General features: G+C 42.5%; 2 protein-coding genes across 2 annotated transcripts; one reads left to right on the top strand and one right to left on the bottom strand.

Moving 5' to 3' along the window:
- The first annotated feature begins 1,711 nt into the window (after positions 1-1,711).
- On the top strand, positions 1,712-13,199 carry alg1 (ALG1 chitobiosyldiphosphodolichol beta-mannosyltransferase). Its single transcript, XM_038305629.1, has 13 exons — positions 1,712-2,032; positions 3,905-3,982; positions 4,060-4,163; positions 4,257-4,405; positions 6,348-6,437; positions 8,652-8,765; positions 8,833-8,939; positions 9,020-9,058; positions 9,126-9,185; positions 9,256-9,366; positions 10,489-10,603; positions 11,443-11,518; positions 13,001-13,199. The coding sequence occupies exons 1-13, from the start codon at positions 1,741-1,743 to the stop codon at positions 13,139-13,141; spliced, it is 1,476 nt and encodes a 491-aa protein (XP_038161557.1). The 5' UTR covers positions 1,712-1,740; the 3' UTR covers positions 13,142-13,199.
- On the bottom strand, positions 12,862-20,459 carry eef2kmt (eukaryotic elongation factor 2 lysine methyltransferase). The gene is made up of 8 exons (XM_038305631.1): positions 20,286-20,459; positions 17,250-17,309; positions 17,097-17,177; positions 16,129-16,230; positions 13,904-14,037; positions 13,591-13,835; positions 13,379-13,516; positions 12,862-13,307 (listed from the first exon to the last, which is right to left on the bottom strand). Exons 1-8 carry the CDS (start codon positions 20,442-20,444, stop codon positions 13,189-13,191), a joined length of 1,038 nt encoding a protein of 345 aa, XP_038161559.1. The 5' UTR covers positions 20,445-20,459; the 3' UTR covers positions 12,862-13,188.
- Positions 20,460-20,645: the final 186 nt, after the last annotated feature.

The following is a 20,645-nucleotide window of genomic DNA, read 5'->3' as shown; positions in this document are numbered from 1 at the left end:
GGGGGGGCACAGAAAAGCAAAAAAACAAAAGCAGGGCAAATATTCAAATATATTAAGAGAGTTGCATGAAGTGAAATTTCCATTCAGTTAGGTTTAATTAAAATTATATGTAGTTATTTTTGGCTTGAAAATATTCATTTGGTACGACAGAGTATTAATTCAATTTTCAATTCTATTCAGTTTATTTCTATAGTTCCAATTTACATCATGTCATCTCAGGTCACTTTCCAGTTCACCAGATCATCCAGTCAGATTGATTCAAAGTTTTCTATCTAAGGAAAACCAGCTGATTGCATCGACTCATTGACTCTTCAGCAATCCCTCACACTAAGCATGCTTGTAGCGACAGTGGAGAGGAAAAACTCCCTTTGAACAGGAAGAAACCTCCAGCAGAACCAGGCTCAGTGTGAGCGGCCATCTGCTGAGGCCCACTGGGGTTCAAGGAGAGTTTTAGGGCCAAGCTAGAGATTTTTTCCTTCTATTTCGAGAATAAAGACATATAATTACAATAATAAAGTCGGAAAATTATGAGAACTAAGTCGTAACATTATGAGAATAAAGATGTAAAATTACAACGAATTACGACTCTCAAATTACTAATTAAATTTAAATTTAAGCATTGTGCTGGTGAAGATTCTCAGTCATCCAGGTCAGTCATTCAAAAGAAAAAAAAAAAAAACACTGGACTTTGTTTCCAAGTTTGAAGAAGTTTCTCTTCTATCCAGGAAGATTTTTCAATTCAAAATGTCAGAAATAGCGTTTAGTTCCAGGTTTTATCCAGCAGCCCAACAAAGCCTGGTTTTAGTTTAGAAAACATTCAAATTAAAACGGACGATTGGAATGGGGGTCGTTTGGCTTCTTTGTTAGTCTGCAATGCCCCATACCTGGTACCAGCAGAGGGAGATCACAGGGGAGAACCACAGGCTGTAATAACAAAGGAAACAACAGCAAAACGAGATCACATGCTGACGGGTTCAACAACATGGTCAAACAACATAAAGTGAAGAATAATGCAATGCACGTTATCCCTCATGTAGACACGATACATATGCTCACAGCATTTAGACACAACATATGAATCTGACATATAGACTTTAAACCACTACATATACAGCTTCCATTACATAAGCACGATACATGCACACCTTACATAGACACATGGACACACCAGAAGACACGTAAACATATTTTTGGCACTAACGGAACCCCATAAGAAAGTGCTTTTTGTAAGAGTTGTCATAAAATACAGCTTGTTTCTGGTATATTAGGACTTTATTCTCGTAATTTAACGACTTTATTCTCTTAACTTTGTGACTATGCTCATAAATTTATGAATTTATTCTCGTAGTGCTACATCTTGTAGTAATTTTAGGACTATTCTCGGTGCGACTTTATTCTCATAAATTTACGTCTTTATTCTCGTAAAAGAAAAAATAAATCCCAAGCTTGGCCCTTATACTCCATCATAAGTTAGAGCCTCAACTGTTTCAAGGATTTTAACATCAAATTAATTATAGATAAAAATGAAACTAACATGTCGTTTTTAACTAGACACGCCAAAATATTTAATTTTTTTCTAATTCTATTTATAAAGTAAATGGAAATTAATGGGTTATTTTTTGTCTGTAGGGTAAAAACTTGTGGAGTTTTTCTGTTTTCTTTGAGTTTAAGAACTTTTATTTTGCATTTTTAATCGCTGCGGTCCCTTTAAATCTGAGGCTCCGCCCCCAACAAACAAACATGGCGACGTGCGGTTCCACCGTGGCGCTCCTCGCAGGATTTGCTGTATTTCTTGCGGTTGTAGCCTGGTGTTTCGCGGCATCCTCCGGTGCGAGCTGTCCGGGTGTTTGTCTGGCAGCTGCTGCCGGGCTCCTGTCCATGTTTCTGCGGAGGCTGCGGCTCCGGGACGCCGCCTCGGAGCGGCGGGTCTGCGTCCTGGTGCTGGGGGACATCGGACGCAGTCCTCGGATGCAGTATCACGCTTTGTCGCTCAGCAAACACGGATACCAGGTCACCTTTGTGGGGTTTTTAGGTGAGAAAACGGCTCCCTGAAAACAAACCTCCATTATCTGGAGTTATTCTTAGAACAAAGAAGAAAATAAACTAAAAACTCAACAATAGAATCAATAAAACCTAAAAACCTGACATGTTTCTATAGATGCCCTTAAAGGGGGAAATATTTCTGCTGTTGAACCGATTTTAAACCATCGCGATACTTAAATTTCAAACAAGGTGTCGATGCCCAGGAATGTATTTAATAATGGTTACCATGGAGATAAAAAAGTTTAATTAAAGGCATGTAAAATCACTTTACTGACATGAAAACTGGAATATTTCTCAGATCGGTCACAGAAAAGTGAGATAATTAATGCTAAATCAAAATAATATTCTATTCTATATTATTTATTTCTATAGCTCCAATTCACATCATGTCATCAGTTCACCAGATCATCCAGTCAGATTGATTCAAAGTTTTCTATCTAAGGAAAACCAGCTGATTGCATCGACTCATTGACTCTTCAGCAATCCCTCACACTAAGCATGCTTGTAGCGACAGTGGAGAGGAAAAACTCCCTTTGAACAGGAAGAAACCTCCAGCAGAACCAGGCTCAGTGTGAGCGGCCATCTGCTGAGGCCCACTGGGGTTCAAGTAGACAGAAGCAGACATAGAAAAAGAAGCATAGATACAAAAGGCAACTGTCAACCAGCTCCACAGGCGGCCCCGCCCAGGAAACACGCAGCCAGGCAGACGAGCTCCGAGCCAGCTCCCATGTCAGAGGATGAAGAGAGCACATCCAGTTAGTCACAGTCAGAGAAACAGGAATACACTGGAAAACAGGCCAAGCTCCAACATCTAGAAACAAAGGTGTTGATGGCAGCAGCACAGCTGATATTTCTCTCCAGGATGGAGTCACAGCCAAACAGGAACAGACCAGATGAAGCTACTATGAGAAAAAGCAGAGAGAGCAGAACGTTAGAGATTGAACTAATAGATTCTGCAGAGTGGGAGAATATAGATAGAATGGAGCAGAATGATGAATAAGGGGTCCCTATGTCCTCCAGCAATCTAAGCCTATAGCAGCAGAACTATACAGATAGCTCAGGATAACCTGAGCCACTCTAACTAGAAGCTTTATCAAAAAGGAAAGTTTTAAGCCTTAATATCAGTCCTGATATGAAAGAAAATTCTGATTCAGATATCTGTAAAGATCAGCCTGACTCATAAAGGCAGATCTAGTTAATTTTTTTTCGTCTGCTGTTAGCCTAAATAACATCCTGGAGCAGAATTATGTCAAAATAGTTTAAAAATATACAAATATTTTACATTTTAGATCAAGCAACCTTTTTTTTTCTGTGAATATTCTTAGTCCACAACTCCTCAAGAGACCAGGCTTTAAATTTTGCATCTAATCGTCTTAAAGAGAATTTTTTTTGTCTGATTAATCTTAAAAAAAAAAAAAGCTTGATTAATCAATTAGCAAATTAATGGTTATTTACAGCTTAACAAACTCTTGTTTTCTGTATGGATTCAGTGATTTTTCTGGATTAAGTATTTGAGCATTAATACTTTGCAGAGTAAGGATATTTCTGACGAGCTCAGTCCTGATCCAACTTCTTATTTCTGATATCAAACTGATGTTTCAGCTTAGAGTGTCGTAGATTATTCTAGATTATTTCTCCTGCAGCATCAGGTTTGGGTCTGTGGGCTGTTAACTCGGCCAGAAACCAGAACTTAAAGACCCTTTTAATCCCAGAATTTGGTCGATTTTGTCCCAACATGAAACATCTGAGAAACCCTTTAGCGGAAGGAGAGCAGATCAGGAGCAGCTCTGTTGGTCAGGAGATGAACCAAGATGGCCGACGGCGGTACGGCTGTCTAAGAGCGTCTCTGAATGTTTTCCAGACTCCAAGCCTCATCAGGACGTGCTGAGCGAGGAGAAGATCCGGATAGTTCCCATCTCGGAGGTGAAAGGCGTTCGAGGTAAACGGATCTCCGTTCGCTTTTTCCTGCAGAATCGGCACCAAAACGTCTGACGGTAAAACCTGCTGCTTTTCCAGCGGGACCCAGACTGCTGACGTACCTGACCAAGACGCTGCTCCAGTCGCTGCAGCTTCTCTGGGTTCTTCTGTCCCTGGAGCCGCAGGCTCACATCCTGATGCAGGTCCGTTCGCTCCTCTTTTCTCCTCTATGGAGTCTCTGTTTTCAGTCGCTGTAGCTTTTCTCACCAGTTGATGAATCCACTCTCTGCTCCCAGAATCCTCCGGGGCTGCCTGGGATCGCCGTGGCGTGGCTGGTGTGCGTCCTGCGCGGCAGCGAGCTCATCATCGACTGGCACAACTACGGCTACACCATCATGGCTCTGAGCCTCGGTGCGTCGCATCCCCTGGTCCGACTCGCCAAGTGGTCCGTCCCATCGACACGACTTTTCTGTTTACTTCCTGTTTCTGCTGGGATTACTGGTTTGGTGGAAACTGGCTCATTGGAAAACTGGGAGATTAAAGTGATTCTTGAACTTTTAGTTCAACTCAGGCAGAATGAAGCTGATTTCTAAGTCATCTTTATTTCCTCCTGCAGTTCAGACTCTTAATAATCATTCTGGCTTAAACATGTACATAAATGTTCTCTTTCAGACGACATTGTCCGAAAAGTTAGAACATTTCTATTTAAAAAATAATCCTGTCTTAAAATCTGTGTTTTTTCTCGTTATCTTCTGCAGGCCAGTTAGTTCTACGTCAGCCTGAACACCTAAATTCGGCCAATCATAGATCAACGCTCATCTGTCAATCAAATATTTTCAGCCATAGCATCTTGATTCTTATGTCGCAGCTAAAATACGCAACGGTTGAAATCAGAATAATTTCCTTTCCCATTGAGTTGCGTCCCAGTGTTCCCAGGGATGGACGTCTGTGTCTGTGTCTTCAGCAGGCGTAGAGCTAACAGAACGGGCAGCGTTGCGAGGCAAGAGCTCAAACATGTACGGCTGGAAGCCTTCTACACCAAACCAAGCTTCTGCCGCCCTGGCGTCCTCTTCCACAACATCTTCGTCCCCGCTTTCCTCCTTTAAATAAAACATGGATGACGGAGGAGACTCATCCACGACCTCCGACACTAGACTCTCCTCCTCTTGCATGTTTCCGCTGTCCATAGCGTTCCTTGACAGCGTCGTTTCTAAGTCACAAATTTAGTGCTACTTGGTCCCAATGGAATTTCCCATTGGGAACCTGCTAGCACTAAGGTGCTAACTGGTTAGCAACATGCTTCCCACAAACCGGCCACAACCAAACTAGCTTGCGAACCTTCCCCCACAACAATCCCGCCCCCTTGATAATTGACCAATCACATTCACTTTATTCACTGTCGTAAAGTCGTGCACCACTCGGGAGAATTCGGAAAGGCAACGGTTGGAACAGCCGCTTCCCTACGACTTTGAAGGAAAAGTCCCGTCAGCAAGGAATAGTTAATGCTTTAATGAATTTAGTGTTAATCAGTAAAATAATAATAATTTTCATCGTGATCCCTGGGTCTTGGAGCTGCCATTTCTGCTCACATATAGTAGCCCCTCCCTCCTGCCATCTTCCAGCAGTGACGTCACGGTGCGGTAAGCCTAGCGCCATTCTCCCCGCTTTCCAAGCTAAATCAATGGGAACTACTAGACACATCTGCAATCAACAACAATTATTGAAGATTTCCAGAGGACTTCACCATTGAAATTCACCAGAGCTATAGTGAAACTGACAATGCCCACGTGCATGGCAGCTGGATGCTGGAATACATCGGGTAAAAGTGAAAAAAAGAGTTATTCCACCTTTCTGATTCCTGATCCTCCACGGACGGGTTGGTCGTTGGATCGCCAACTTGAAGAGGGAGGATTTGCCATCGAACTTCTGGCCAGAGAAAAAACCCGTAATATGTAGCCAACATTTGGAAGAAGAATGTTTTCAAGATGACTTGGATAATAGCGCGTTGTGACAAACACCAGATACAGCACTGGGACTTGATCAACAGCCGATACCGCACCGTGACGTCACAAACCAGTAGGTGGCAGTAGTGTTCTTTGACAAACATGGATGCCTCCAGTAAAGCACATTCACATGAAAATTACTCTGAATTAAAAACACTGATCATTTATTGAACAGGATGGAATCATTTCAGATTTAAAGAACTTTCAGAAGTTTGAATTCTGAATATGAGCGACTTTTCCTTCAAACTCTGTATTTTTTTGACCCAGTTTATCGGCTTAATCTGAAATTAGATGATTTTCTGTTCAATATTTAGCATCTTTATTTGAAACTATTTTTCCCTTCCCAGCCTTTTGTTTTATTAAATTGTTTTCGTTGTTCTTCAGGTACGAACACCTTTTTGGACCTCTGGCCTCCCATAGTCTGTGTGTGACCGACGCCATGAAGGATGACCTGCAGAAAAACTGGGGCATCAAGTAAGATCCTGCTTTTAACAAACTGCAGCAGCTTCAAAAGAGGAAACCTGAATCCTGTCTAAATGAACAGTTTATGTCTGAACAAGCAATAAATCCTCCTAAACGTTGGAAGAACCTGTCCATGATGAGCAAGCATGAAGGTGTCCTGTCGGATCAGCCTACCCATAGTCAATACGCATGTGCAAGATGTCAGCTCTGTGTTTATCCTTTGAGTTTTGTACGAAAAATCCACTTTAAACTACTTTGGTTAACAGGCTCTAACCAGAGTAGAAAAAGAAGTGGGAGGCCGAGTTGCACAACTGAGCAAGAAGATAAGTACATTAGAGTCTCTAGTTTGAGAAACAGACGCCTCACAGGTCCCCAACTGGCATCTTCATTAAATAGTACCCACAGTAGCAGTTTGTGCTGTCGTCTGAAGGGAGTAGTACACACCGTTGTTGGAAAACTTCAATTTCTTAGCAATTTCTCGCATGGAATAGCCTTCATTTCTAAGAACAAGAATAGACTGTCGAGTTTCCGACGAAAGTTCTCTTTTTCTGGCCATTTTGAGCGTTTAATTGACCCCACAAATGATGCTCCAGAAACTCAATCTGCTCAAAGGATGGTCAGTTTTATAGCTTCTGTAACGAGCTAAACTGTTTCCAGATGTGTGAACATGATTGTACAAGGGTTTTCTAATCATCAATTAGCCTTCTGAGCCAATGAGCAAACACATTGTACCGTTAGAACACTGGAGTGATAGTTGCTGGAAATGGGCCTCTATACACCTATGTAGATATTGCACCAAAAACCAGACATTTGCAGCTAGAACAGTCATTTCCCACATTAGCAATTTATAGAGTGCATTTCTTTAAAGTTAAGACTAGTTAACTTCATTGAAAAGTACAGAGCTTTTCCTTCAAAAATAAGGACATTTCAATGTGACCCCAAACTTTAGAACAGTAGTGTACATAACTTAAGGGATACACATCCGTTGAGGTAATTTAAAGTTTATTTTTCATACAAAACTAAAGGGATAAACGGGTATTGGCTATGGGTATGCTGGTCTGACAGGGTATGCTGGTCTGACAGGGTATGCTGGTCTGACAGAACAGCGGCCTCCCAATGTTCACACTTTGTCGGCCATTTATAACGTCTGTCGACACAAAGGGAAGCATCCTGATGTTCTGCAGCCTTTGCAGAACATCCGGACTCTCAGCTTTCTGTAAAAACCTTTAGGAGGATTTTAGCCTTTCTAGAGGAGCCCGTCTATGGAGGGAGTTTCGTTCCATTATTGTATTAAAAAAATGCAGAAATCAAAGTCGTAGGGAAATCATATTTAAATGTCAAATCATTTAAAAAGTGTCCCAGCGTTACCACGCACCTCGCTCTTCTAGCCGGTCCATCTTCACCCGTCGTTTTCCACAATGGCGGTCAGACAAACAAAACAAACCGGTGAGGAACCAAATAGGAAATACGCATAGAGTAGAGCGGATGTAGATCTGACCAATCAGAGGCCTCCAGTCAGCGGTCACCTATTATATTTGCGTTCACTGCGACACACAGACGACCTGGTTTCTGAGCATAATCCAGGATTAACAAAGACTTGAACGACCCTCATTAGTAAAGGCCTGTTTAATTTGCATGTTTTCCAAGCCAAAAAAAAGGCTTTGTTGGTCCGTTCTATAAAGAATTCTACGCCGTTTCTGACATTTTTAATCGAAAAAGCTTCCTGGATGGAAGAGAAATGTCTTCAAACCTGGAAAACAAAGTCCAGTGGATTGATTTTTTTCCTTTTTTTTTTGGAATTACCTGGATGACGGAGAATCTTCACCTGCAATAAAATTTGAAAATGAAAAAAAATCTGCAATTGTTTTCTTTGGAAACATAAAATTAAAAAGAATGAAATATGAAAAATTCATGATGTTTTTCCTCCAAACCTTTTCTTGATTTTATTTCTGAATTTTATTTGTTTTTTATTTCAATTCACAAAATGTGTTCTTTGCAACAATAATGGCACAAAATTCACTCCATAGGTGTTGTTTCACATTGATGTATTTCACTAAAAATAAAATTTCTCTGTCATATATTTCTATGGCTGACTGTAAACGATGTTTAAACTTGAAAACTGATTTATAGACGGTCGATAAATTACCGTAGGCCGAATCTGGCACATCCTCAGCCTCTAATTGTTCTTCATTTTGACATAAAGCTGAGCCGCTGTGCTGTTTGCAGGGCGACCACCGTGTACGACCGACCGGCCGCCATCTTCAGGGAGACTCCTCTGGATCTGAAGCACCGCCTCTTCTCCAGGCTGGCCCGTTCTCACCCGCAGTTCGGCGCCTCGGGGTGAGTCCCGATGAAGAACTCGATAAATCGATGTTTCAGACCCTGAAGCTCCCCGATCCGCCCTCAGGTCCCTCTCTGACTCCACCGCGTTCACCGTCTGTAACCCTGGCGACGGCGGCGTGGCTCTCCGATCGGAGCGGCCGGCGCTGCTGGTCAGCAGCACCAGCTGGACGGGTGAATAAGCTGCTGATGTGTGACGAAGTGTGGATGTTTAACTGGAAGCATCCTGACGGTTTGATGGTTTCTCTCTGCAGAGGATGAAGATTTCTCCATCCTGCTGAAGGCTCTGGAAGGTACCAGATGTTCCTCATCCACAGCTGCTTATTCTTTCACTCCCTCTGATCGGCCGCTTTGTTTCAGACTACGAAGGCTTCATCAGAGGAGGAGCGCCGCTGCCGTCTTTAGTCTGCGTCATCACAGGTAGAGCTGCGGGAGGCGGGTCCTTTTAGACCTTCAGCTTCTGCTCCATGCTGATGGTGTGTTTGTGCAGGGAAGGGTCCTCAGAAGGAGCACTACCAGAAGCTCATCGCCGCCATGAGTCTGGAGCACGTGAAGATCTGCACGCCGTGGCTGGAGGCTGAGGACTACCCGCTCCTGCTGGGTAGGAGGAGGTTCTGAGGGACCATGTGACGAACACAGCTCACTGAAAACAAGCAGCATTAGAGGTTCTGGAACGCAGCACAGATCCGGATTATTAGAATCATTTCAGACGTTTAAAATCTCTGAGCAAACGTGATCCGTTGTTCTGATGGACAGGATTCCCACGGGTCCTTAAAAAGTCTTAAAAGGCATTGAATTCTTCAAAATAAAACTAAGGCCTTAATTGGTATTAAAATGTCCTAAATTAGTCTTTCGTAGGTCTTAATTTTTAAAACATCATAAATAGGATTTTTTTATTAGGATTTATTTTTGTAATCTAAATAAAACATTAAAATAAAAATAAAAATTTTTTTTTATTTAAGAAAAAAATAACTTCTCGCTAGGGATGCACGATATAATGGGCCCCCTATCGGTATCGGCCTTAAAACTGAATATCGGACATCGGCCACCCCACCGATATTTAACCCGATATTTGATCAGCTTCTGAGTTTCTAAAGTCTAAAAAACTTCTTTTTTACAGACTTAAAAACTTGTAAAGACGAGGGAAAAAATATTGATACATTAAAATATCCCAATATCTTCATATGCTGATATATTGCCATTTAAAAACACCATATCAATCCCTTTTACTACTGAAATATTGCTATATGTCATCGTTATGCTACGAAATCCCCTGAAAATTCACCAAATGTTGCCATATTTTTATATGTTGATATATTGACGCGGTATCGATCTATTTTACTAACAAAATCTCACAAGAATTTGAAAAGTATCACGAGAGTTTGTAACAGAACGATGAAATTTCACCAGATTTTGAAAGTAAAATAGATGGATACCGCGTTTTTAAAAATCTATTTGATATCAGCATATGAAAATATATTTGAGTATATTATTTTTCAAAGTGTCAGAAATGGATAACAAAACTGCTATTTTCAATGACTACTTATTTTTGTCCAGCTTTAACATCGGTATCGGTTATCGGCTACATGAGTTTTAAAATATCGGATATCGGCCAAAATCCCAATATCCTGCATCCCTAGTTGTATTTCAGAAGCCTTGTGTCCCAAACGTGGATCAGAACCAGTCTGCCTCCTCCTCCCTCATTCGTCTTCTCGTCTCTCAGGTTCTGCAGATCTGGGAGTTTGTCTCCACAAGTCGTCCAGCGGGTTGGACCTGCCCATGAAGGTGGTGGACATGTTTGGCTGCTGCCTCCCCGTCTGCGCCATCCACTTCCACTGGTGAGAACCACATCCTGGCAGCGGGAACCCTGGGTAGTCTGGGAAAATCTGGAATTCTGATTCCAGGTCTGCATGAGAACAGAACAGGAAAATCCAGATTCGTTCCTTGTCGCTCTGTGTCCTTTCTGTCCTTCCCTTTTTGTTTCCTTCCTTGTTACCTTTCTGTCCGTTTCATCCGTCTTTCTCTCCTTGTCCTTCTCTTTTCATGGTTCCTCTGCACTTCTAGTTCCTCCTTTTTGGTTACTATGTATTCATTTTTTCTTTTCTCTTTATAAATTAGCTTCTTGTTTCTTATTTATTCTTTTTTTCAGGGTTTCATTAAAAAGCATTAAAACTTATTAAATTATTTTTTAAATGAAGGCCTTAATGGCATTAAAATTAATTAAATGTGAGTATCGTGGCATTTAAAATGCTTTATGAAAAAAAAATGTAAAAACACTTTCGTCTGAGATATTTTATCGCAATACTTTTGCGCGGAACTGCTTCCGGTTGATCGTAAACGAGGAATTCGGGACATGGCTGCAGCCTGTCGACGGTAAAGATGACGAAGGATTTTGCTGTGTGTTTATATATAAGTATATACGTGTGTGTATGTATGTATGTATATACGTGTGTATATACATATAGGTACATATACATGTGTCTGTGTGTATGTCATTAGTAATGGTTGATGGCATTAAAATTATTTCTAAGATCATTAAAAGAGTATTAAATTAGACTTATTCATTCCTGCGTTTTGTATTTTTTTATTCGGCAGAAAATACTCTTGCAATTCTTTTGTTTTTAATGTTTTTATTTCGTCTTTGCACTGAGATCAACAGGAAGTCTGTTTTCTCCAGTCTACAGGAGCTGGTGCAGCATGAAGAGAACGGCCTGATCTTCAGAGACTCTGCAGAGCTCGCCGAGCACCTGCAGGTGAGACGAGCCGCTGAGCGTTTGGACAGATGCCGCATTTCCACCACAGTTCCGAAACCGATCCGTGCCGAGCTCGGTTCCTACAACCATTTACACATCATACTAGCACGGTTCCTCGCCTCCTATTGGACGTCCACGGTACTGCAGCTCTCAAGGCAGGAATTACGCGAACAAAAATGGCGGCGCCCCTAACATTCAGGAACTTTTGTTTATATTAGCTATATTTCGTTGTTTGCGGAATGTCAGGCGCAGAAGGCATCCTTAGTGGTCTTGGCATCATCCCATGTCGCACCACGTGACCTGAAACACAAGTATTTTGGCTAATGTGACTAATTTCTATTGGTTTGCCGTAGTACAAAAATAGATTGGATAAAAACACTGCCGAATTAGATTGGTTGGTTGGTTGGTTGGTTTAGCCTAAAGATTGGTTGAACAAATAACTTCCAACCTGATTAAAACCAAAAACTGTGGAAAAAATATTTTATTTGAATAAAAATGACTAAAACATTTCAACTTGCTCATCATTCCCCGATTTGGACAAACTAATATACTAACTTATATGCTAACCGTAGCCCGTCTGCAGCGGCCAGGGCTAACGTTAGCCCGTTCTGCAGCGGCCAGGGCTGACGTTAGCCCGTTCTGCAGCGGCCAGGGCTAACGTTAGCCCGTTCTGCAGCGGCCAGGGCTCACGTTAGCCCGTTCTGCAGCGGCCAGGGCTGACGTTAGCCCGTTCTGCAGCGGCCAGGGCTGACGTTAGCCCGTTCTGCAGCGGCCAGGGCTGACGTTAGCCCGTTCTGCAGCGGCCAGGGCTGACGTTAGCCCGTTCTGCAGCGGCCAGGGCTGACGTTAGCCCGTTCTGCAGCGGCCAGGGCTGACGTTAGCCCGTTCTGCAGCGGCCAGGGCTGACGTTAACCCGTTCTTCAGCGGCCAGGGCTGACGTTAGCCCGCCTGCAGCGGCCAGGGCTAACGTTAGCCCGTTCTGCAGCATCCCTCTCTCTGCATAGCCGTGTGTGAAGGACCGTTGGCTCTGATGGTTTTTTTGTTTCATTTGGCAAAATGTTCATTTGATTTGTGTTTATCTGACTGTGTTCATTATTGTTCCCCCAATAAATGAAAAAATTCATAATTATTATCTAGAGACTATTAATAACAGGAGGTAAAATGCAGCTCCAGACTAGCTTTGAATGTGGTGATGTCATCAGTACGCTGCTGTTCCAGTTGACCCAGATCTATGCTGCGTGCTCCCGTTCTCCAGGCTTTCCTGCGTTCGTTAAGAACGGACTTGGCGAGGAGACGAGTCGGTACTCACATTCTAGTGAATAGAGAAACGGCCACAATGATTCTAATCATATCAAGAAAAAAGATTTTTAATGTCTGTTCCTGCAGCTCTGTCCAACCGGTCTGCCTGTCAATCACCCAGGAACTGAAATAATCTGCTTCCTGTTTGTTTAAAGTCTAATTGTGTCCCTTTGCTGTTTCCAGTCTCTCCTGTCAGAGTTTCCCAGTTCAGACGGCAGACTGGGAGCGTTCAGGAGGAACCTGTGGGCCAGCAGGGGGCAGCGCTGGGACGATAACTGGGACCAGAAGGTTCTTCCTCTGCTGGATGCTCTCAGGCAGAGATGAAAATCCTTCGTTTTTGTTTTCTGATCCAAATCTGTAAATAAAAATCTTTATTCTGCTGCGTTGGGCTTCCTGAACACTTTGATGAGCTCTAATGGAGCCAGCCTATGGTACGGGAACACGGCGCCGGCGGGTCCGCTCAGCACCTCGTGGTCCAGTCCTGCTGCCTCTGTAGGGAGACGGAAGCGGAGCTGTAACCGGAGCGTTTCCATGGTAATCTCTGATGAGCCAGATGCTTACCGAGCTGCAGCTTGAAGCCGCCGTAGGTCTGCGGGTTCCTCACCGTGGAGCAGACGTAGACCTCCGCCGGCCCACAGCTCAGGATCTTCAGCATCAGGGCCGCCAGACTTCCTGCCGCCTCTGGATCGTACACCACGTCTGAAACGGGAGCCACAGACCCGCCATCAGCCCACCAGAACCCACTGAGGTCTGAGAAGAACCCGGACCCAGACCTGCAGCCAGAACCACGTCGGCTCCGATCCGGCGGATCTGCTCCTCCGTCGCCGTAGTCCAGTCCAGCTCCTCCACGCTGACAGCCGGAGACGTCTGCTCTCCAAACCCGTTCAGACGGACATTTTCTCTGAGTTTCTGCAGAACCGCCGGGTGACAGTCGCTGAAGACGAACCTGAGCGGGTCGCAGGAGCAGCAGACGGCGATTCCGGTCAATCCAACGCCGCTTCCCAGCTCCAGAACCGACCTACGGGATCGAGTTGGTAGGAAATAAAAAAGCTTCCAGGGTTCTGGACTGGTGCGGTTCTGGTTTACCTGCCGCTGAACAGCTGCTGGTTTTCAAGAGCCCACTCTGCCAGATGAAGAGCAGCTTCCCAGGTCACCAGGCCCGTCGTCCCCTCCGATATCAGAGCCACGTTCTCCAGAAGGCTGACGGCGCCTCCGTTAGGCTGCGGGAAGCAAAGCAGATCCAGACTGCTCTCAGAAAGTCTGCAGGGCGACTCTGATGGAGAGAACGTCAACCTAACTAAAAGACACCCGGCCGTCTGGGTTTGGATCATAGAGGCTCAGAAACTGGAGAAGCTGCTGCAGTTGTCACCTGTTGTCTCTTAAAGGGCGACTCACCCTTAAATCAACTGATTTGCTGTATTCATAGAGTCCTATCTTTTCTGTGATTTGTTTTGACAATTTGAAACACATTTCATGTCTAAACGCATCGGTTTGGCGCCCTCCTCAGGTTAAAAGGGGTTTGTGCTTTGGCTGTTGAGTGTGATGTCATTTAGGAGAAGTGATGACAGCAGCTCTACCCTGATCCTAAGATTCCCCTTCCTCCGTCTCCACCAATGTACGTCCTGCAGAGCATGTGATGTTCATAAGAACTGTTCCACATCCACCGTTACTCCTCCGCACGTCACCGTCCGCGTACGTCTACGGCGTCAAAATACGGAGCCAAACTATTTTTATGCTTCAGTCCGTTGTCAAGGTCAGGTCAAGATCTGCAATTGCAAATCACACCAAACAGGAAACAGAACGGCGAGAAGATCCAGTTTGTCAAAGTATATGTTTGTTTTGTTTTTTACTTTTACGGTATAATATGGTAACAACTAGGGCTGAAAAATAATGGGATTAATCGTTTATTGAATAATCCTCAACTAATTTACTAATCGATTAATCGTTAACTGGAGTATAGAGACTGTAAAACATGCCGTTAGCCAACAGAGCAGGAATTATTGTAAAAAAATATATATCAGAATTTTTTGTCAATCTGCTCTATCAGGAACTCCTTAAGTGGAAAAATTTTAATTCCATCTGGTTTGATTCCCTTTGCTCTCCAATTATTAATCAATTTGGGAAAATAATCAAAAGCTGAATCAATTTGCAAAATAATTGTTAGTTGCAGCCCAACAATGCAGCCATAGAGTTGATTCCTTCCGACCTCCCCTATTCAGCCAGGCCAACTATTCCCTCTAACGACCCCCCTTTCAGAGACACAGACAGGTATGGGGCATTGCAGGCTAACAAAGAAGCTAACGACCCCCATTCCAAAGGGGGGGGACCCGTTCATCCGTTTCTATTTGCATGTTTTCTAAACTAAAACCAGGCTTTGTTTGGCTGCTGGATAAAACCTGGAACTAAACGCTATTTCTGACATTTGGAATTGAAAAATCTTCCTTGATGGAAGAAAAATGTCTTTAAACCTGGAAACAAAGTCCAGTGGATTGATTTTTTGTTTTTTTGGAATCATCTTTTGCAGTTTATCATTAGAATGATGCTTTGATGTGCTTTGCTGGCTCCATGTATGGAGGCCTTAATCCTTGACGCAGGGGACCCGGGTTCGAATCCGTCCTGTGGTCCTTTGCTGCATGTCTCCTACCTTCTCTCACCCCCCTTTCCTGTCAGCCTACCGCCCATAAAAACGAGCCACTGGTGTCGTTAAAAACTCCAGAATTTTGGAGCAGCCTAAAAGCAATGGGAGAATTTCAGCCGATGCGGTTTGATTTTAATTTTCTCGTACCGTCATCTTTTTCCTCTCAGTTATCACTAAACTCATCTGAATTAATGTTAATTTCAAATGGACTCTTAGTTTATATCCTGTTTTACTGAACTTATTGTTTTAAAAATAAGATCCGACACCCTGGCTGAATCGCAAACATGTTGTGACTGTTGTGTCCCGGGTCCGAGCTAAGCTGTCAGCTGGCCTGATGGTGAACAAACTTCTGCAGGTCATTTGCTACACTGAGAGAAAACGGGCGCCGCACTTCTTAGATTTATGGAAAATGTTTTAAATCATGTGCAAGTTTCTACTTCAAAGTTTCATCCCACTTTGTGTTGGTCTTTAAAGAACAGTCCAATAAAACACATTATGAGACAAAATAAGGTCAATGGGTGTGAAAACTTTTAGAAGCAACGGTATGATGCAGCTGATCAGCAGAATTATGCATCATTTTATCACCACAGATGAACTGAAAGGACCCAGAATCTGTTCCCACATTTAAAGCTGAGCTAATATGTTTGTGCTGCTGTCATTCGATGCTTCGTACCAGGAAGTAGCTCTTGTAGCAGTCGGAGGTCTCCTCCTCTCCCACCACCTGAGCCAGGGCATCGTACAGCTCATCCAGAGGCTCGCAGCCTGCAGCCTCCTGCTGCAAAGACAGAGAAGCAGTTTTAGTCCGTGAGGCAGACACCCTGTCTACTTTTTTAGGCTAGGCTTAAAACTTTCCTTTTTGATAAAGCTTCTAGTTAGAGTGGCTCAGGTTATCCTGAGCTATCTCTATAGTTCTGCTGCTATAGGCTTAGACTGCTGGAGGACATAGGGACCCCTTTTCATCATTCTGCTTCATTCTATCTCTATTCTCCCACTCTGCAGAACCTGTTAGTTCAATCTCTAACGTTCTGCTCTCTCTGCTTTTTCTCATAGTAGCTTCATCTGGTCTGTTCCTGTTTGGCTGTGACTCCATCCTGGAGAGAAATATCAGCTGTGCTGCTGCCATCAACACCTTTGTTTCTAGATGTTGGAGCTTGGCCTGTTTTCCAGTGTAGTCCTGTTTCTCTGACTGTGACTAACTGGATGTGCTCTCTTCATCCTCTGACATGGGAGCTGGCTCGGAGCTCGTCTGCCTGGCTGTGTGTTTCCTGGACGGGGCCGCCTGTGGAGCTGGTTGACAGTTGCCTTTTGTATCTATGCTTCTTTTTCTATGTCTGCTTCTGTCTCCTTGAACCCCAGTGGGCCTCAGCAGATGGCCGCTCACACTGAGCCTGGTTCTGCTGGAGGTTTCTTCCTGTTCAAAGGGAGTTTTTCCTCTCCACTGTCGCTACAAGCATGCTTAGTGTGAGGGATTGCTGAAGAGTCAATGAGTCGATGCAATCAGCTGGTTTTCCTTAGATAGAAAACTTTGAATCAATCTGACTGGATGATCTGGTGAACGCGAAAGTGACCTGAGACGACATGATGTGAATTGGAGCTATAGAAATAAACTGAATAGAATCTTATTGCAAGATGGACTCTGACCCGTTTAATGAGCTCAGACAGGAACAGCCTCCTGAATCGGACCGATGGTGGAAACCTCCCGCACAGAGGATGAAGGCACGTCTGGGAAAAAAGCACATTCAGGGTTAATTTTGAACCGTTTGCTCTGATAGAAGAAAGTAACGAGCTTCTCACCTGCTTCAGCAGCTCAGAGATGAACTCTGACCCCTCGTTGCTCTGCAGCTCCTCTATAAGCTGTTGGAGGAAAAAGGCCGTCAGAATGAGGCAGCAGATCCCAGAGTCCCAAACAAGATGGGAAACAATCCTTCCTGCCCATCAATCTAAGGGGTTAAAGGTCGTTAACGAAGAGTTTGAACTCCGCTCTGCAGAAAGAAGGACTGGAAAGAACAGCTGTTTGAGGCAAAGAATAAATGGCCTAGTCAAAGTCCAGACCTTAACCCGATTAATGTGATGCGATGATGATTTTATTTTTGGTTAACTTAAAAAAAACTAAACATTCTCCTATAGAGATGCTTCCATAGAGCAGAGACTGGGAGGTTCAGAGAACAGCTGCTGCTGGGAGTTAGAGCTAGGGATGTTATGAGATGAGCCGAGGCTTCAGGACGTTTATCGGGTAATGGAGGGGGCATTTCATTTAGGGGAGGGGCCAGAACTGATGACGTCTGAAGCCTCGCTGACGTGAAACGACGTGACCGCTTCAGGAAGGGGTTCAGAAAGCACAAGAACTTCGACAGGCATTTAAAAAGCCTCAGTGTTCAGTTAAGATGTGGGAGTTTGTAGTAGAGCTGCTGTCAGTGGATAGATTCTAAGATAGATTGGTTGGAAAAACAACCAATCTAGTTGGTTAAAACTATTTTTGTTGGATTAAACCATGTTATTATTTAAATCTGAGCAAACCACTGGAGACAGTTCTAACTTTAGTGTTAAGAAGTATTGCTCTCCACTGAACAGTTAATGTTTTTGGCATCAGCTGTAAAACACTGACTTCCACTCCGAAGGTTGAGGATTCAAGACCTACTTTTTACTTTTGAAAGTTCTGATTATACTTAAGTATTTTTGCTAATGAGACTAATTTGTATTGGTTTGCTCTAGTACAAACATAGATTGGTAAAAACACAAATTAGATTGGTTGGTTTAGCCAAAAGATTGGTTGAACACATAACTTCCAACCCGATTGAAAGCAAAAACTGTGGAAAACTATTATGTTTGAATAAAAATTACTAACGCTGTTTATTTTGCTCATCGTTGCCCAGTTTGCACAAACACTTTCACTTAAATGGGAAAGAAAAACAAAGAAAAACAACATTGCAAAAAATCACAGCTCATATTACAAACTGCAGTTCTGCTCTCCACCAGTAGGTGGTGACATGTTCAGATGAAGCTTCATGAACTGTCGGGATCGTAGAAGCAATTTGGCCAAAACGGTTCAACGACGCTTCATCTCACCATGGCTGTATTCTATGGAAGCAAATCGTTACCATATTTAAAATAAAAAAGCATTTCCAGAAATGCTTTTTCATTTTTAAATTTTACATTTCAAATTGAATTTTGGTATGTATTTGCTGGGGTACATTTTGAAAAATAAATCTCAAATGTCTTTTTCTTTTTAATTTGAATTAAGTAAAAGGATGAGCAGTCTTGAAGAAGAAAATGAAAATGCAAATAGGATAATTGATTACTAATTTAATTTATGTGTTCAACAATGCAGCCACATTCTTAAAATGAAAAAGCATTTCTGGAAATGCTTTTTCATTTGAAATATGGTAACGATTTGCTTCCATAGTATTTGAATTCATGGGCTGCGTCCTTAGAAGGCCAGATTCGAAGGCCGATGACGTCATAGCGCGGCGCCGAGGTCTGGTCAGATTCCAAGACTCCTCGTTATGTGACCTTAAAATGCGTCCTTCTTTTAGCCCGATTTGAAGGACGGGTCCGATGTGTCCTCGCTATCCTTGGATATCCCAGGATTCATTGGGAGACCAAGCAAGCCAGCTGCTCCGTAAACAGAGGAAAGGTTACTTGGTGCCGCATAGTGGTGAAAATTGGAAGTTCAGTTTAATATAAACCAGTCAGTGAATAGTTCCATCTGAAATGAATGAAAATAGTTGTTTTAATGGTTATTGAGTCAGATATGTGGCGGTAATGTTTAATTCATCATAAGGTTTTAATCTGTTACTGTGTAAATGGGTTTGGCTGGAATTAAAGGACAGATTCTAATATATCTGCAGGGTGGGGACTATAAACCTGATAGTTTAGTTTTTTTATTGCTTATTTGCACAATTTGCTTTATTATTTTTGTTGTTGAATATTAGAGATTTGGCAGATACATATTTTTTATAAATACATTGTTTAGATTTACTTATATCTTTCTACCCCTTTTATAGAATAGAATAGAAAATCCCTTTATTGTCCCACAATGGGCAAATTTACAGCAGCAGAAAGATTATTGAAAATGGTCACACAAATGAGGACCTTAGAAAAATGTATAAGAATAACATAATAGAGAAGAGTTAAAATATAAAAAATACAATTCTGTAAAGTGTTTTAACATTATAAAACTGGAGAATTAATAACCAATATGCAGCTATGGACATTTTTACAGTAATGGATATTTGAAAATAGCAGCAACATCAGAGATGTGCAGAATGACAGCAGCAGGTTATTTAACTGACTAAGGTTTCTATCATTACATTTGATTTGATTTGTTCCTGCTCCCGCTGGTTGGAATCTTTATTCCACTCTGGATTCTCACTTTGTTCACTTTATAATATATATATATATATATATATATATATATATATATATATATATATTTTTTTTTTTTTTTTTTTTTTTTTTTTTTAAAGAAGCAGTTTTGAAAGTCCAGTATTCATTCTTTTCCTGCAGATCATAGCAACCGAAGAGTAGACATGTTTGAATTCACAGCCAAGGGACTTCAAAGGATCCAGTCCAGGTAGACCGCCTCCTTGGAGGATGCAGCCCATGAATTCGAACACAGCCCATCACTGGTTAGCGCTAATAAATACTTATCAATCAGCGGTTTATTTGCAGAAATAAACTAATAATAATAAACGATCTCAGCCTTTATTGTTATAAATGACCCCCACAGGATGTTTCCAGTGTTCAATCCCTCCGAAGAAAAACTATTTTTATGAATTTACTGTCTACCAGCTTTCTTCCTCCTTTTTCCACATTTCGCCTCCTACTCACAGTCCAGGGAAATGAAGTCAGGCGGTTCATGGAGAAAAACAATTCCCGAAATTCCTTGAAAACATCCTCACGTTTCCTCTGAGGTTTCTGCTTTGGAAACGCCATGTTCCACGTGTGTTTGTTTACTTCCGGCTTACCCACAATCCAGTGCGGCCGCATTCTGGCTCTGCTGCTGCTGGGTAATGTAGTTTAAATATCCTTAGTTCTCAGTTTTCCAGTTTTCCATCTAAACGTCACATTATGGGGCTTTGAAACATAAAATAAACTACAGTTTGAAAGTTTAAAATGTAAATAAAAACCTGTTTAAAGTAAAGGTGAGGAAAGATAATTCAGAGTTTGCAGGTTTTTCTTTATCTGCTG

The sequence above is a fragment of the Cyprinodon tularosa genome, unplaced genomic scaffold (assembly GCF_016077235.1).
Source record: "Cyprinodon tularosa strain WSP-4 unplaced genomic scaffold, ASM1607723v1 ctg560, whole genome shotgun sequence".
Lineage (NCBI taxonomy): Eukaryota > Metazoa > Chordata > Actinopteri > Cyprinodontiformes > Cyprinodontidae > Cyprinodon > Cyprinodon tularosa.
Note: the sequence above shows the minus strand (reverse complement) of the source record. Positions and strands in the feature narration are given on the sequence as shown.

Bases quoted from the DNA above. Each gene is read 5' to 3' on its own strand.
- alg1 (XM_038305629.1), top strand. From the start codon at position 1,741: ATGGCGACGTGCGGTTCCACCGTGGCGCTCCTCGCAGGATTTGCTGTA. The intron at 8,766-8,832 runs GTGAGTCCCGAT...ATCCGCCCTCAG, and splicing joins CCGCAGTTCGGCGCCTCGGG to GTCCCTCTCTGACTCCACCG. The intron at 9,059-9,125 runs GTACCAGATGTT...GCTTTGTTTCAG, and splicing joins CCTGCTGAAGGCTCTGGAAG to ACTACGAAGGCTTCATCAGA.
- eef2kmt (XM_038305631.1), bottom strand. From the start codon at position 20,444: ATGCGGCCGCACTGGATTGTGGGTAAGCCGGAAGTAAACAAACACACG. The intron at 16,231-17,096 runs GTCAGAGTCCAT...CTGTCTTTGCAG, and splicing joins TGTCTGAGCTCATTAAACGG to CAGGAGGCTGCAGGCTGCGA. The intron at 14,038-16,128 runs GTACGAAGCATC...TGCTTCCCGCAG, and splicing joins GCTACAAGAGCTACTTCCTG to CCTAACGGAGGCGCCGTCAG.